Raw genomic sequence first — 14923 nt, 5'->3', positions numbered from 1 at the left:
ATGGATTTTGTGGCATTTCGATGAAAGCATATGGAGCAGTAGTATATTTGCAATCAATTAATGACAAAGACGAAGTAAAAACCACCCCTTTAAGTACTAAGTGGAAAGTAGCTCAAAAGAATAACTATACTTCGGTTAGAATTGTGTGCCGCTGCAAAATTCAAGAACTTCTTACATATCTTCCAGATTTGTAAGGAGTCACAAACAGATTTTATCTTTACGAATTTGATTCTGAATATGCTGTAGATAACAGTGTTCTCTTCTAAACGATCGATTACACTTTGAGGAATCCTTCAATATAGAAGTAAATTGGCAAGGAGGATAGGAATAACAGTATGTACACTTCATTGCACATTTATGAAATCTGTAATTGGTGATATTGTCGCAATAATTACCGGCATATTTCCTATTAAAAAGGCTGTAAGTGATTTTATAATGTATAATAGTAATGGTTTTATAGTTATATTACAGGTACATTTTTAATTTCGGTCATAAAAAAGAAACTTCAGCTATGACTTTATCTATTAAATTAGCCTCTACACATTTCCACATTATCTCGTTTGCTTTGGTGACCCCGCGATTACTTGAATCAGGAGGAGAGAATAAAGCAATGCCGTGAAATCAATTGAACCATCTTTATTGCTTATCTCGAAAGTCATCAAAATCTAGTATAATTCTCAAGGCTCACGTTTTGTTCTCTTCTTACCACTTTTCTCAAATGATTCGCCGGCAAATCTTTTCGGTCTCATTTTTTAAGGTTTTGTGTAAACACAAAACCTTATTAGAATCGATTCGATGTCTGTCTGTCCGTCTGTCTGTCTGTCTGTCTGTCTGTCTGTCTGTCTGTCCGTCTGTCTGTCTGTCTGTCTGTCTGTCTGTCTGTCACAGCCGATTTATTCGGAAACGGCTGGACCGATTGTCACGAAAATTGGCAGAAGTATGTGATCTACCGTTCCCTTTACATGCAGCAACTGACGCCATTTTGTGTTAAGTTTAAGGGGGGCTCCCCATACATGTGAAAAGAGGGTGCAAAATTTTTTTTCATAGAATGCGGCCATGTGGGGTATCAAATGAAAGGTCTCCATTAGTACTTTTTGAAACTGGTTCAATATTTGATATTGGGTGAAACGTAGTGGAGTGAGGGCTCAAAATATGACCATCAAAAAGTGTAACAGGTCTCGTTCTCAGAACCTATCCAACCGAAAAATCTGAAAAAATTCGCAGTAGTGCATCTCTACGAAATCTAGGCCTCAAAATATATCCGGTTCCGATATCTGCAGAAATAAAGTCAATAATAGTATATTTCCACATTTTAGAAATTTATCCGGCACCCCCCTTATGTTCATCGCAGAAGTACAAAATTTAGCATAAGTATAGTGAAGAATATGGTGCACAATTTGGTCAAGTTTGAAGAAAATCAAACTATTATTAACAAAGTTATAGGGGGTAAAACTTTACAATTTTTCGTGAATTTCGTGCCCTCTTCAACCTGCATGACGTCATCATCACATATTAATTTGTCAATCCCACAACGAAGTAAGTTCGTATGAATTGGGTGGAAAAGGATTATTTTGTTGTAGTTTTTTAGTCATTTGTATATGAATATCAATTATTCCAACGATACATGTGTGTATGTAGGTATATAGTATATGCGTGCTAATGGACTTTGTGGGTAGTGCGTAATTCAGATAGATATAAGAAGTAAATCGGAAATATGGGTACGATCAATCTATATATGTGCCTATATGTTACAGTATTCGAAAATAGGCAGTTTGTTTGTTTAGGGTGAGTGTAACATCTACGGCTGTAATATGTACGTATGTCTCGTAGTTTTGTAGCTGTATACGGGTACAAAAATGTGCGTTGATAAGATGAACACAAAACCTTTATACCCGAAGCACGAGCTTCTGATATTCCGACTTGTTTTGTGCTGGCAATGCTACTTCTGTAATTCCCACACACAATTTACAATCTTGGTAATATATTTCGAAAAATGTGGTTGTGTGTTATCAGGTTTTTAACTGAACTATTGCTTAGACATGCATGCTTCGAACAACTCAGGGAACATGTCCGGTCTGGATTTTACGGCAAGCTTCGGCACGCCATCCATATCCGGAGCTTTGTTATCTCCTATCCTAGCGCAGATCTCCAGCAGCTGGTCACTGGTGACCTGCGGTGATGGCAATACCATTCAGAGGCGGCTGGAAGCTGTTTGTGCTCTCCTCTTGCTGGGAGAATAACCCCTGGATAATTTTTTAATAAGATTGAAGGGCCGTAGAGGCGCCTGCTTTATTAGGTTGGTCTAACCACACCTAAAGGTGTGGTCTGTTCATCCAGAGCTTTAGCAGACCAGCCTGACATCTTTCTTGGTTTTGGACATGGTGGTCTTCTGCCCGGTGAATTCACTCATAGCCCAAAGAAGATTGCGTGGTGATCGCTATGGGTTTAGTCCTTACTGACGCACCAGGACATACCATGTGGCAGTGCAAGGCTGACAAAAGTTAGGTCTACGATTGAGGCAGACCTCCTTTCTGAAAGGTGTTTACATAACCTTTGTTGGCCAAAATTATATCCAACTGTGCAAAAGCGTCTAATAGACTGCGGCTCCTTGCATTTGTCTCTCTGCTACACCACTCACGGGCCCGAGCATTGAAGTCACCAGCAATCACTCTTGGACTGCGACCCCTTGCGTCCAGAACAAGACTGTTAAGCATTTCCTCGAATTCGGACAGTGTCAGACTTGGTGCGCGCCTTCCTAAATTCTGGGCAATTAGCACTTCTGGTACTCCCGTCCCTCACTTCCTCCGCACAATAAGCATTTGTGGTCCCTATGCGTTTCTCCCCCTTCTGCATTGATCGGACCGATCAATGCCATTAGTGCATGCCTTCGCGAAATTACCAAACCCGCGGCACTTGAAGCGCCTCTTTAGAGAAATCTGCTCTCTCAGACGGCAAACAACCCATCCGATTCGAACCTTCTCGGCCGCCAATAACTTCTACGCTGCAACCGCTGGTAATCGCAATGTGGCCATTTGAGTATTGCCATAGGCTTTCTCCAAACTCACAATGGACTCCTCGGCAAGTTCCTCCAACTTGAACTGTTCCATCAAGGCAGTGCAAATTTCTCCTTTGGATGTCACTTCATCGAGATCCTTGCACTGTATATAGACCTTAAGTTTTGGGGTCCGTACTGTGACATTCTCCCCAAGTGAGAAGTTAAGAACCTGAGTTCGAAAGCCATAAGTTTTCCTCAAGCTGGTTTTTTTCAGCTCAAACATAAGGTCACCCTTCTGGGTCCTTCGAATCTTGCAGACATTTCTGGTTAGGTCTTTTAGGTCGGGGTCAGCTTTGACCTTTTTCAGTATCTGCGTTTTTTTTTGGGGGTAGGGTAGGTGAATGCATTTACGCACACAGTGTTGGACTCCCGATTCGGTACGTCGTCGGACTACCAACTAAACACCTCCCCATCGTCAGAGAGCTAGCCCAGAACCGTTTGTCACATTACTTCGGGCCAGCCCCCGAACTCTCCCGCCTTGCGGAGCCTTCAAATCAGGGAATTCCTTTCATCAACGAGAGGGCAGAGGAGGAAGCGAACTGTCAGTTCAAGGAACCCCTTGCCATCCGGCTCCTCCACCGGTCGAGTTCACTGTGTTGCCGTTCTTCGCGAGCAACCACCTCCATTGGCTCATCTCCCTTGCGCTTGTATATGGCCTGACGCTCCCTAGCAAGAAGGGCAACGGGGATAACTCCCGCGATCACCATCACGGCCGGTTCAGAGACAGTGCGGTACGCATACGCCACCCGTAAAGGTCCCCGTCTCTGTACTTGCGCGAGGCGTCTACGATATACCTCCTTGCTAAGAGCGCCTGCCCATACCTCTGCGCCGTAGAGCAGGGCAGACTGCGTTGAGCTCATCAGGAGGCGTCGCCTACTAAACGTACGACCCCCAATGTTTGCCATTAGCCTACTTAACGCCGAAACTCCAGCCGCAGCCTTGTTCGCTGCTGCTTGGATTTGCTCAGAAAAGCTCATCTTTGAGTCAAGAGTCAACCCGAGGTACTTTACCGCTGATTTTGACTCGATTATCGACTCGCCGAACGATATGGGACGCAGGGTCGGAATTCTCTTCTTAGTCAGGATGACTACTTCGGTTTTTTCCAGTGCAAGGTTGAAACCATGAGTAGTCATCCATCCGCTTACCCGTCGCATCAATATGCCGAGTCTGCTTTGCGCCTGTTCGACAGTGCGTCCAGCAACAAGCGCTGCGACATCATCTGCGTAGCCGACCAGGCACGACTCTTCTGGCATGTCGAGTTTAAGCAGACTGTCCTAGGTAGCGTTCCAGAGGTCCGGCCCTAGGATGGATCCCTGTGCTACCCCCAACGTGACCTCCATCGACCTTTGACCCCCTAGTGTTTCATAGAGCAGGGAGCGGTTCCTAATATAGTCCCTCAAAATCCGTAAGAGACAGTTCGGCACGTTGAAGGTATTGTCTAGTGTGCCTAGAATGTCTTTCCATCTTACGGAATTGAAGGCGTTTCTGACGTCAAGCGTTGCGAGGAGCACCACCCGTCGAGTTCGGCGGCTATGTGCCTCTGCTCGTCGAACGGCGTCCACGACCTGCATGACAGCATCAATTGTCGATCTCCCTGCCCTAAAACCAAACTGCCGGGGAGATAAATCTCCGGCAGCGCGTATCGCTTCAGCGAGTCTACTTCTGATGAGCTTTTCGAGCACTTTCCCAGCAGTATCAAGCATACATAGTGGGCGATATGAAGACGGCAATTCGGGATCGCCTTTTCCTTTATGGATCAGCGCAAGCCTCGCAACTTTCCAACGAGCAGGGAAAATGCCCTCTTTCAGGCAAGCGTTGAATGCGCCGAGCAGTAGGTCTGGCCGGTGTTGGAATACCAGTTTGTACACCTCTGCTGGAATACCATCGGGTCCTGGCGCCTTCTTGTTTTTCATAGAGACGACTGCCTGTTCTAACTCTTTTACAGAGAAAAGTGGACAGTCCTCTGCGCTCTCCGCGTCGACGTCACCATCCCATACGGGGTGCGCAGGGAAGAGTGCCCTCACAATGCAGTCCATATGCTCGGCCTTAAGTGAACAGGGTTTCCGCAGAGCCCCGATTTTTCGGGTTACAAGTTTGTAACCGAGTCCCCACGGATCCCCATTCACCACGTCGATCAGATCTTGCCAGCAGCGAGCTTTGTTCTTGTTTATTGCGCTGCGGAGTCTCCTTTTGGCTGATTTGTACTCCATCATTATGGTACATGCCTCCTCCCGGTCGCCTAGACGTTGTGTCAAGCGGTGGAGCTTGTGACACTCCTTCCGGAGCTCTGCGATTTCCACTGTCCACCAATACATGGAAGGTTTGCCGCGCCCCGATGTCTTCCTGGGCATGGCGGCTCCGCAGACCGTCGTTATCAGGTTCATAACTGAATTTACGACAGTGTCAGCAGCGGCGCCACCCCCCCAGGAGTACCCTTCAGCGTGGCCCCACCTGTTGCCAGAGTTTCGACAAACTTCCCGGTGTTCACTTTCGCGATGTTCCATACACAGAAAGATCGCTGGGGTGGCGCTCATCGAGAGTTTGTGTCCACCACTTCGAAAGCAATGTATTGGTGGTCACTTGCCGAAAAGTCTTCCAGAACTCGCCACCCGTCCACCAGCGACACCAGTGATTCCGATGCGAAGGTTACGTCTGGAATGCTTCCTTCGCAGCCCGGGCGCCGGAACGTTTGGGTGGATCCGGTGTTTAGAACTACCAGTCCTGTTCTCGCCGCCATTTCCAGAATTCGTTTCCCTCTGGAATCTGTGTGAGGCATGCCCCATTCAAGTGCCCTAGCATTGAAGTCACCCCCGACCAGGATCCGTCCATCCGCGCTTAAGATAGCGTCCTCCAAAGCCTCAAGCCTCCGACGAAAGTCCGGCATCGTCTCATTCGGCGTAAAATAGACACTAAAAAACGTTATCCCTGAACACCGAATCCAGACAAAGCCATCCCCTCAGCTTTGGGCAAGAACCCCCAGGAGGGTGCCATCCCGAACCCAGATGGCAGCGGTACCTGATATGTCTGGGTGCCATGAAACTGGGCCCTTGTTTCGGTACTGCTCATTGATGAGTACTAAATCAGCTTTGGTCTCCGCAGCGAACTGCGCTAGCAACTCGTGAGCGGTTGCACTCCGGTGCATATTGATTTGTAGGATGCGAATCATGTTGACCGTATCCTAGCTCTTTCCAGTTCTGCTCTGAAAACTGGACACCGCAATGCTCTCATCATTCGCGCCACGGTCCCTGCATAGGACGCAGCTTTCCTTTTCATTGCAGCTGTTCGCTTTATGGCCTGCCTGACCGCATTTACGGCATGTTGCCGGTCCCCGACAGTTTGCAGATGTGATCCAAACATCTGTAACATTTGGTTGGGGCGGCCCGAATTCGTATCCTACACACTACCCAACCAATTCTTATTTTCCCGCTGTTTAGAAGCTTCCTCGCGTATTGCTCGGCTACTTCGACCACAGCGAGTTTTTGGCCTCGGGAGTTTGCGGAGATGATACCAATCCGGACATTGGTTACCTCCGGGCATTCGCGTTTGATGGCCTCTTCTACCTCGTTCTTTTCCGTGAGACAGTCAAGGTCTCGGATTTCTAAAGCACACGTGGGTTCCAGGCTAGAAACCAAAGCTTTTTCTCCTAGAAGCCCCTTGACTGCTTCACAGAACGTGACTTTATTTATAGTCTTCGGGCCTAGTTCGACTAAGACTCCACCACCCTTCGTTTTACGTATGGAAGACACCTCCGCTCCGTTGTCTTCGGGTTTGATTTTGTAACGGATTTCGCTGAGGACTTCCGCAAAAGTCTTGCCTTCCGTCGGCTTAATAAGCAAAGCTGGCGGTCTAGTCCTCCTTCGTCTCCCCACCTTTTCTTTTGGCACTCCGTCCTTCGTGTCCGCCTTAGTTTTAGGCAGAGGTTTTTCTGATGGCGCGACGTGTTGTTGTCTTTTGATCCTCTTCGCCTTCTTCTTTTCAGCCTTGGAGAGTACCTGAGTGAAGTCTCCTTCAGATGTCCCTTCCTCCTTTCGTTTTTTACCAAGTTCGCTCTGCAATGGGCTGTCAGCGATCCGTTTGGTACTCGTGGTGTTCTCCTCGGGAAGCGCAGTTGTTTCTGCTTCCTGCGGATTTTGTCTTACTTTCCATGTTCGCCTATAGTATGAAATCCTGTCCAGGAGCTCTTCCAGTTCCATTAGCCCGTTTTTCACCCCCTTACCGACGTTTTTCTGAAGGAACGTCGAAGATCGCATGTGCTTCACAACTGCTGTGCATTTTTTAATAAGTCTTTCCTCTTCCGCTTGCGCCAGAGTAATCGACAGTCCTTCCACTCGGCATATATTCGAAACCATTTTATTAGTTTCGGCAGTTTCCACTGTGCCTCTTTCCCCAATTACAGCACTGTGCGGTATGGTCTGGGTTCCTATCTGTGTTGCAGGTGCCGCATCACTTTCCGAGTGTTTCTCTCCGTCTGCGCGTCCCGATGTCTCGTCGGGTATTTCAGAACCTTGTTGCGTCCTTCGCTGGGCGCTGGGGCGAACGGCGCATTTTCGTACTGCGAATAAACGCAGCCAGTTCGCTCCTGATACACGCCACAACTACCACCTTGGCAGAACTAGGCTTACATCACCCCATCCACGTCGACAGGGAGCTGTCGACGGCTCCGGGGACTCCCAGTGTGTCCCGGCGTGTATCGGTCATTAGCAGTTCGCTCTTCACCGAGAAACTTTCTCGAGCCTACTACCTAGGATGCAAGTATTATGCCAGCTAGGGGGTCAGAACTACTTGCTCGGGCGCCTCGGGGACGCCACTCCCCGTATCGTAAACGACCCATGAAGGATCGTTGACGATCCCTGAGAAAATCTCTGTGTGGGATAAACTTCCATTGCTGGAGATCACAATTGCTTCTAGGCGAATTCGTGCTTTTGCCGTTTTCTTCACCTTTTTATTAATCACCTTGGTCCATCCCCCGTTTTCATTCCCCTTGGATTTTGTCGATTCGATTGCCGGAGCTCACACTTCGGGGACCTGCTTTCTCTCTTCGGTGCTTTTAGTTCCGTTTTTCGTTTTTCTCGCACCAAGCTGTGTGAAGGGTAATTTCTCTCCTTCAGGGCTCTGCTCTCCATGATTCCTAACCGAATTAATACTTTTAAATATCCCTTCACATTTTGCATTCATTGACCTTCCCTCCGTTTTATTTTTTTTTTTTGTTTAGCATTGGCGGAGATCTCAAAGTTGACGAACTTCTTCTGAATGGGTTTTTTTCCTGGTCCTGGAGGACCTCCTGCTGCTGCTCCTCTTGAATATGTGCGGTCGGTGTTTTTGTTATTTTTATCGTCCAGCGATCTGTTTTCAATTCATCCTTCTTCGATTTTGTTACTGGTGTTCTTGATAGAGTAGTACTTTGCTCGACCACTTCCTTTCCCAAATCAAAAACACTGGTAGCATTCGATGCCACGGTGGCCGAGTTGTCCAACACCGAGGCACTGCGGTCGAGGGATATCGATGACCGGGAGCCCGCTTGCTCACTTCCAAAAGCCGTCGGTACTGGGGTTCCAAGCCCCTGCACCTTAAGTTTCCTCCTTTTCACGTCTTTCATAGTGGTTTTATGTTCCGGGTATCCTTCCCATAGCCATTTTGGCCCCTGCACCAGAAATGAGCAAACACTAGCCCATGCACAATCAGAAAAGAAAAGTGTATGAGCACATATTTACACATCAATAGGTATGCCCCAATCCGCCAACTGAGGTCCCGCCTGATGGGAGATCTGGCCACTCCTCACGGGTTTGTCTATCTGTTCGTCTGTCCTTCACACGCATTTTTCTCGGAGCGGGTTATAACGATTGTCACCAATTTTAGGGGGGGGGGGCCTTACATGCAAAAGTGGTGTGTATTTTTTTTTCATCAAATATTGTCATGTGGTGCCCCCGTTAGTACTTTCCGACATTTGGTGAAAAATTAAGGAGTGCGGGGGGTCGAAAGTGATCATTTCTTTAACGGGCCCATTCTCAGAAACTATCGAACCAAAAAATCTGAAAAAAAAAAAATCTAAAAGCTGCTACCATATGGTGCCTTGGCTTCGAAATACCCTCCATACCGATATCCTTTCAAATAAAGTTAATAATAGTATATTACTATAATTTTTAGCAATTTGCTGCAAAACCCCCCTTAAGTCCATCCTAGTACCACGTAATGTAGATTATAACATAGAGCATAATTTTACCAATTTTGCACGCACTATTATTAACAAAGTTATAATAGGTCAAAGTTGTCGTTTCAAGTCTATAAATGTCAATATCACCGGAAAGTGGATACTCTCACATAATATAAGCATATATTACGTGCTACGAACTAATGGGGCAAATGCACACTCAAATATCTTTATATAAAAAATATATAAAATCTTTCATACCTAAAGCCCCAGCTTCCGATTTCCTGACTTGTTCAAATTTGCCTGGGCGGCGCCAATAAAGAATGCAGCTCTTCAGCGTTAATTGTAGAAAGATTTAACCGTACACTAAAACATTTAACGTGGAAAGAATTCAGTACGAACGGGAACTACCGTTGGATCAATTTGCTCGGCAAATTAATTAAGGAATACAATGTGACCAACATTGTTCCATTAAAATGAAGGCAGTAGATGTTGGTCCATCAAATGAAGTCAAGTTATTATCAACTGTGTATAACGTTAACGTAACTTCAAAACCGAAATTAAAAAAAGGCGATTATGTAAGAATTAGCAATCATAAACATGCCTTTGAAAAGGGCGACACTCCAAATGTCTACAGAAATATTCAGGGTACATCAGATAAAAATTACACAACCGCGTACTTATACCCTTAAAGATTATCAAAGAAATTTATTAAAAGGGGGAACTGAGTTCTTGTCCAGTGGCTTGGTTTTACATCCGACTACAAATCCTGGATTAATATGAGAGACGTTATTTAAAGTGGAAACTCACAGTCAAAATGTTAAACTTAAAAAGTAGATACCTTCTTCTGAAAACTTTCAGCAATCTAAACATTGACAATAGAAAGGCGCAAAAATTGGCAAAAAATAGATTTTTTTACACAAATTTAGAAGACTATGTTAAGTGCTATCTCTGTGCGTTAGAAATCAACGCATTCAACACTCCCTCAGATATTGAAGCTGAACATCTGCGTCTATCACCAACATGTCTTTTCGTTAACGGGGAAGATGTTTGCGGACATCCGACCGAGTAGTAAATCAATTAATGAAACCCATAGCGCCAGTAGTATACACCCTGGAATTTCATCATCATCAGCGGCGCACACACGCACCAAAAGATATTTACCCCAGAAAAGTACCAAAAAGAGCTTAAAATCCCCAAGGCATAAACCACCAACTCAAGATGCAACCCCCCGCCACCCCATACTCAAGGTTCAACAACCCTGCCAAGCCCCAACCCAAAGGCACACACCCCATACTCAAAACACAAACATGAAAACTCGCAGTGCGAAAGAGTCGGAGCGGGCGAGATAGTAAGAAAGTTTAAAAGCTTGGTCGTGCTATCCCGCTCTAACACACAGAACCTATTGGGTGTCCCACTTAGTACTTACGTGCAAATGAAGCAGTTATATACTGAAATGTTCATACAGAAGAAATATCCGAATCCTTTCGTACCTAGAGTCCCGAGATTCCGGTTTTCGGCTTGTTTGTATCTCCTTAAAGTGCTCCACTTGGACTATTATCAATCCAGTGCTTTCCAAAACGAAATATTTGTGTAAAAAGATCTTGAAAAATAGTGCACAATTGAATTTTCTACTATATACAAGTGAAGCTGCTGTGCATTTAAGGGGGTCATCCCGTGTGTCGGATCCGACGCATCAATTGTGTCTATATATAGTGTAGAATATATTAGCAAAGTGATTTTTTGATATTCGGAGTAGTTCGGGAATTATAGTGTGAAACACGTGATAAGTCACATGCCACATTTATGTCGATCGCCGTAATAAAGCTCGTATTTATCGGTCCGAATGACGTTCGAATGACTTCGCTAAAAGAACAAGAATTGAACCCAAGGCTGTACATGTGTCTCTTGAAGACACTTAAGGTTTATGGAATAGGTGTAGCAGATTAATGGTCAGTTAAGATTTTATGGCCAAAAATCGCATTCTACTTTTTAAATGCGTTCTTCTCGAAACTGCATGTTGAAAATCGGCTGCCACCATAGCCCAAAATCTATCCAACCAAATTCTTTGAAATTTTCACAACTTATTCAGAACATATTTCTACGGTCCGCAAACTAGTATAATTGCGATTCATTCGCTATTTTTTTTTTTGTATTCATTGAAGAAGCCATGAAAAAACACCAAAATTCACAACAAAAAAGTTTAACAAGGCCCAAAAATTTATCTTTCAATATTTTTTAATAATCCTAGTTTGCGGACTGTAGTTAAGTCTTTAGATTAAAATGCCGTTAATTTTTTTTCTTTACGATGATCGCAGCATGCGTGGCAGCAGAAAACACCTTTTTTGGAAATTGGTATATAAATTCCTCTGTATTTCAATATCGAATCTATGGTGGAATTCGTATTTGTATCTTTATTCAGTTCTTCACAAAATGTTTCTAAAAAAAGCGGCCGTCACGCGGGTTGACCCGCTTAAAATTCATCACATAAGAAAACATAAAATCTCTAATACTTAAAATGTTCATGTTGTACCTGCCCTTGATAAACTCGGCCAGGTATTCTGTTTTTCCTCAAAGCTGCATGAAAAGCAATTCCTGGAGATCGGGGCTCGGCTTCTTATGAGTTTATCTTCTGGGGCCTCTGGCGTTAGGGGAGATCTCAGAACTGACTAGTTTTTCAGAACTAACGAGCTTCCTTGCATACCTACTACAGATGCGTCTCATGAACAAATGCAATGGGTACGTTTTCGCTCACTGATTTTCTTTCAGCTTGCTTTTTTTCGCCTTTGCTGGGAGTGCTCCTAGTGAGGTTGAACTTAATTTGAACACATCCTTCTCTAAATTACTTGCAACAGTAGACACCACCACGGCCGAGTTATCTACCATTGAATCATTGCGGGCGAAGAGCATCGATGGTCGAAAAAACGTTTGCTTATTCTTAAAAGCCGTCGGGATTTGGGTTCCAAGTTACAACCTAAGTTTTCTTCTTCTCTTTCATTTTGGTTTTATGTTTGGGTATCCCTCAACTTCATCTTTGATTTATAAAATTTTATAAAATATAGGTTGTATAGAGCACGATACTGGGAAATTTGACGGAAATTCTAATATTGTTAGCAAGGTTATAATGGGTGAAAGCTTACCTTTTTGGGTAGTTTTATTGCACCCTAAGATGTTGAAGAATGTCAATATTACATTATTGGTCTATACATATGAAACTGTCGCGTACTCAAATAGTACTACATAAGAAATACGCAGACAACTTCATACCTGAAGCTCCGAACTTCCGCTTTCCAAATTTTTCCATACATTTGATGAGCCGCGACTCGAAAACTGCCGCGGATATTTACAGTAGTGGAACAAGGTGGTTGTTCGTGGCGAATAAAAAAGGAAAGGAAAAGGAATGAAGGAAAATAGGAATTATTAGCTTGTTTCTCTACTCGTGACTCCTTTTAGTCAATTGAGAACCTTTCTCGAATGAATTTCCTTTTTTTCATTCAAATTTCAAATGGCCAATAGTTCTGCGAGCACTGTTAAGCCGAAAATCCTTTGAATTATTTATTTTCCTCTGACTTCCTCTGAGTTTTTTTTATTTTCTAAACCCTTATATTTTCATTCTTGTGATTCTACTTATTTTTTATTAACAACGTTTTTTTATTTAATTAGGTCGACCCCGACTTGATAAATGCTGGTAAAGAGACCGTTACTGTCGTCCCAGGGGCATCATTTTTCGGCTCTGAGGAGAGCTTTGCGATGATTCGTGGGGGTCATGTGGATTTAACAATTCTTGGAGCAATGCAAGTGTCGCAAGGTGGAGATTTAGCCAACTGGATGATTCCCGTAGGTATTTGTGTTTTTAATCTTATTCTATTCTAAAATACTTTGTACCTGAAGGGAAAAATGGTGAAAGGAATGGGTGGTGCTATGGATTTAGTTGCCGCGCCAGGAACTGAAGTTATCGTCACAATGGAACATAATGCGAGAGATGGATCACCTAAGATTTTGAAAGAATGTAAACTTCCATTAACTGGGAAGAAATGTGTCGACATGATCATCACTGAAAAGGTTAGATTTCTACAAATAGATCGACTTTGATTAGCTTTTCATATTGTTTTTTTCAATTCACAGGCGGTGTTTACCGTTAACAAAGAGAAGGGTGTCCTAAATTTGGTTGAGGTTGCGGAGGGTTTCTCAGTCGATGATATACGGGTTTGTACTGGGTGCGATTTTGAAGTTTCGTCAAACTTGAAGAAAATGGGCCAAGTTGAAATTTGAACAAGTCTGAGAATTAAGACGATAAACATGCATTTATTATTACACTAGAGTCTTAAGAAGTTTTTCATTTCAGTAAACTTTTTCTGAAAGGTTAAAAGTGTTTTTTCTTTAGATTTTGTGAAAAACAAATCTCAGAACCTACCTAGTGAACAAATGAATAATAGTACGTTACTGATTTTGTCCAAAACCTCCCTCAAGTTCATTCTAGAATAAAAAAAATTGAAAATTGAAAAAATGTATGGCTTTAATCTGTACATGCAAATTGGAAATTTATGAAGGACTACCTTGAATTTTTAGCTACGTAAGAATGGAAAAACGTACCGGAAGTGTCGGGTTTCCGGCGTTCCGACTTGTATAGCTTGTATAGATTTTAAAATTTTATTAAAATCGATGCACTCTCTGACTGTCACACGCACTTTTCTCCAAAACGGCTAAATGAAACCAAACGAAATTTGGTGTACATATGGGAACTATGAAATCCCATGCATACAGTGAGTGACATACATTTACATGGAGTTTAAAAGGGGCTCCCCCCCCGCTCAAAGGGAGGATGTAAATTTATTTTCACCGAATATAGTTATGTGGGGTGTCATACGCGCATACGCATGCCAAGTTTGATGGAAATCCAGTTGTTAGTGTCAACGTTATATCAGTTCAAATTTATCAATTTCATTCGAATAAGATGCTGACGTCATAATTAACGAGAATAATTGAGATTCGAGTGAAATATTAAAGTCCAATATGTGAAAAAGCTACAATTTGCCGCTTTTAGTGTTTTGTTTTCAACGAAAGGTTATTAAAATCGGTTTACTATGTGTCTGTCCGTCTGTCTGACACATGCACGTTTCTCAGAAACGGTTGTTCCGATTGAGGAAGGTGGGAACCGTGAACGTTCTCGCATGCAGTGAGTTACGTCGGTCTTTTTGAGAGGGTCGTTCTATGTGGAATGGGATCCCCATATGTGCAAAAGAAGTATAGAAGCCATTCTCAGAAACTATGATAATGCTTCTATATGACATCTGGGCTCCGAAATGCCCTCCATACTGATATCTAGGTAGTTGAGCGACCCTCGAATCCTGTCCCAACTATGATATCAAAATCATACTTGAAGATTTCAATAGTCAAGTAGGGACGGAGCTTCACGGTTTCATGGCTATGGATCTAAGAAACGAAGAGAAACGGTTGAGGGAACTATATTGGGCGGGCCTACCAGGGATGGAGCAGTCCAGGGTGCTTATTGGGGGATACGAACCCATGCGCACAAAGGATTGCTTAAACCTCACCAAAAAGAACCTCCGAATCATAGTGGGAATTCTCACTGGTCATTGTCGGCTGAACTACCACCTAGGCAAGCTAGGGATATCTACGGACATTGCCTGCAGGTTCTGTGAGGAGGAGGACGAAACCTCTATGCACGTCCTGGGACAGTGTCCGGCACTTGTGCAAAG

The 14923-nt window shown here is 43.9% G+C and overlaps 1 protein-coding gene across 1 annotated transcript in view; it reads left to right on the top strand.

Annotated features, from left to right (window-relative positions):
• The window catches only part of LOC119648068 (succinyl-CoA:3-ketoacid-coenzyme A transferase, mitochondrial), an 81111-nt gene extending 67539 nt beyond the window's left edge, over nucleotides 1-13572 (top strand). Inside the window, exons 7-9 of the mRNA XM_038049542.1 lie at nucleotides 12867-13040; nucleotides 13095-13265; nucleotides 13329-13572. Coding sequence (XP_037905470.1) covers nucleotides 12867-13040; nucleotides 13095-13265; nucleotides 13329-13475 — 492 coding nt within the window. The 3' untranslated portion in view covers nucleotides 13476-13572. The remainder of the gene's footprint in view (nucleotides 1-12866; nucleotides 13041-13094; nucleotides 13266-13328) is intronic.
• Nucleotides 13573-14923: the final 1351 nt, after the last annotated feature.

This window comes from Hermetia illucens, chromosome 2 (assembly GCF_905115235.1).
Source record: "Hermetia illucens chromosome 2, iHerIll2.2.curated.20191125, whole genome shotgun sequence".
In the NCBI taxonomy this organism is placed as follows: Eukaryota; Metazoa; Arthropoda; class Insecta; order Diptera; family Stratiomyidae; genus Hermetia; species Hermetia illucens.
The sequence above is the reverse complement of the archived record's forward strand: the minus strand, read 5'-3'. Positions and strand labels throughout refer to the sequence as shown.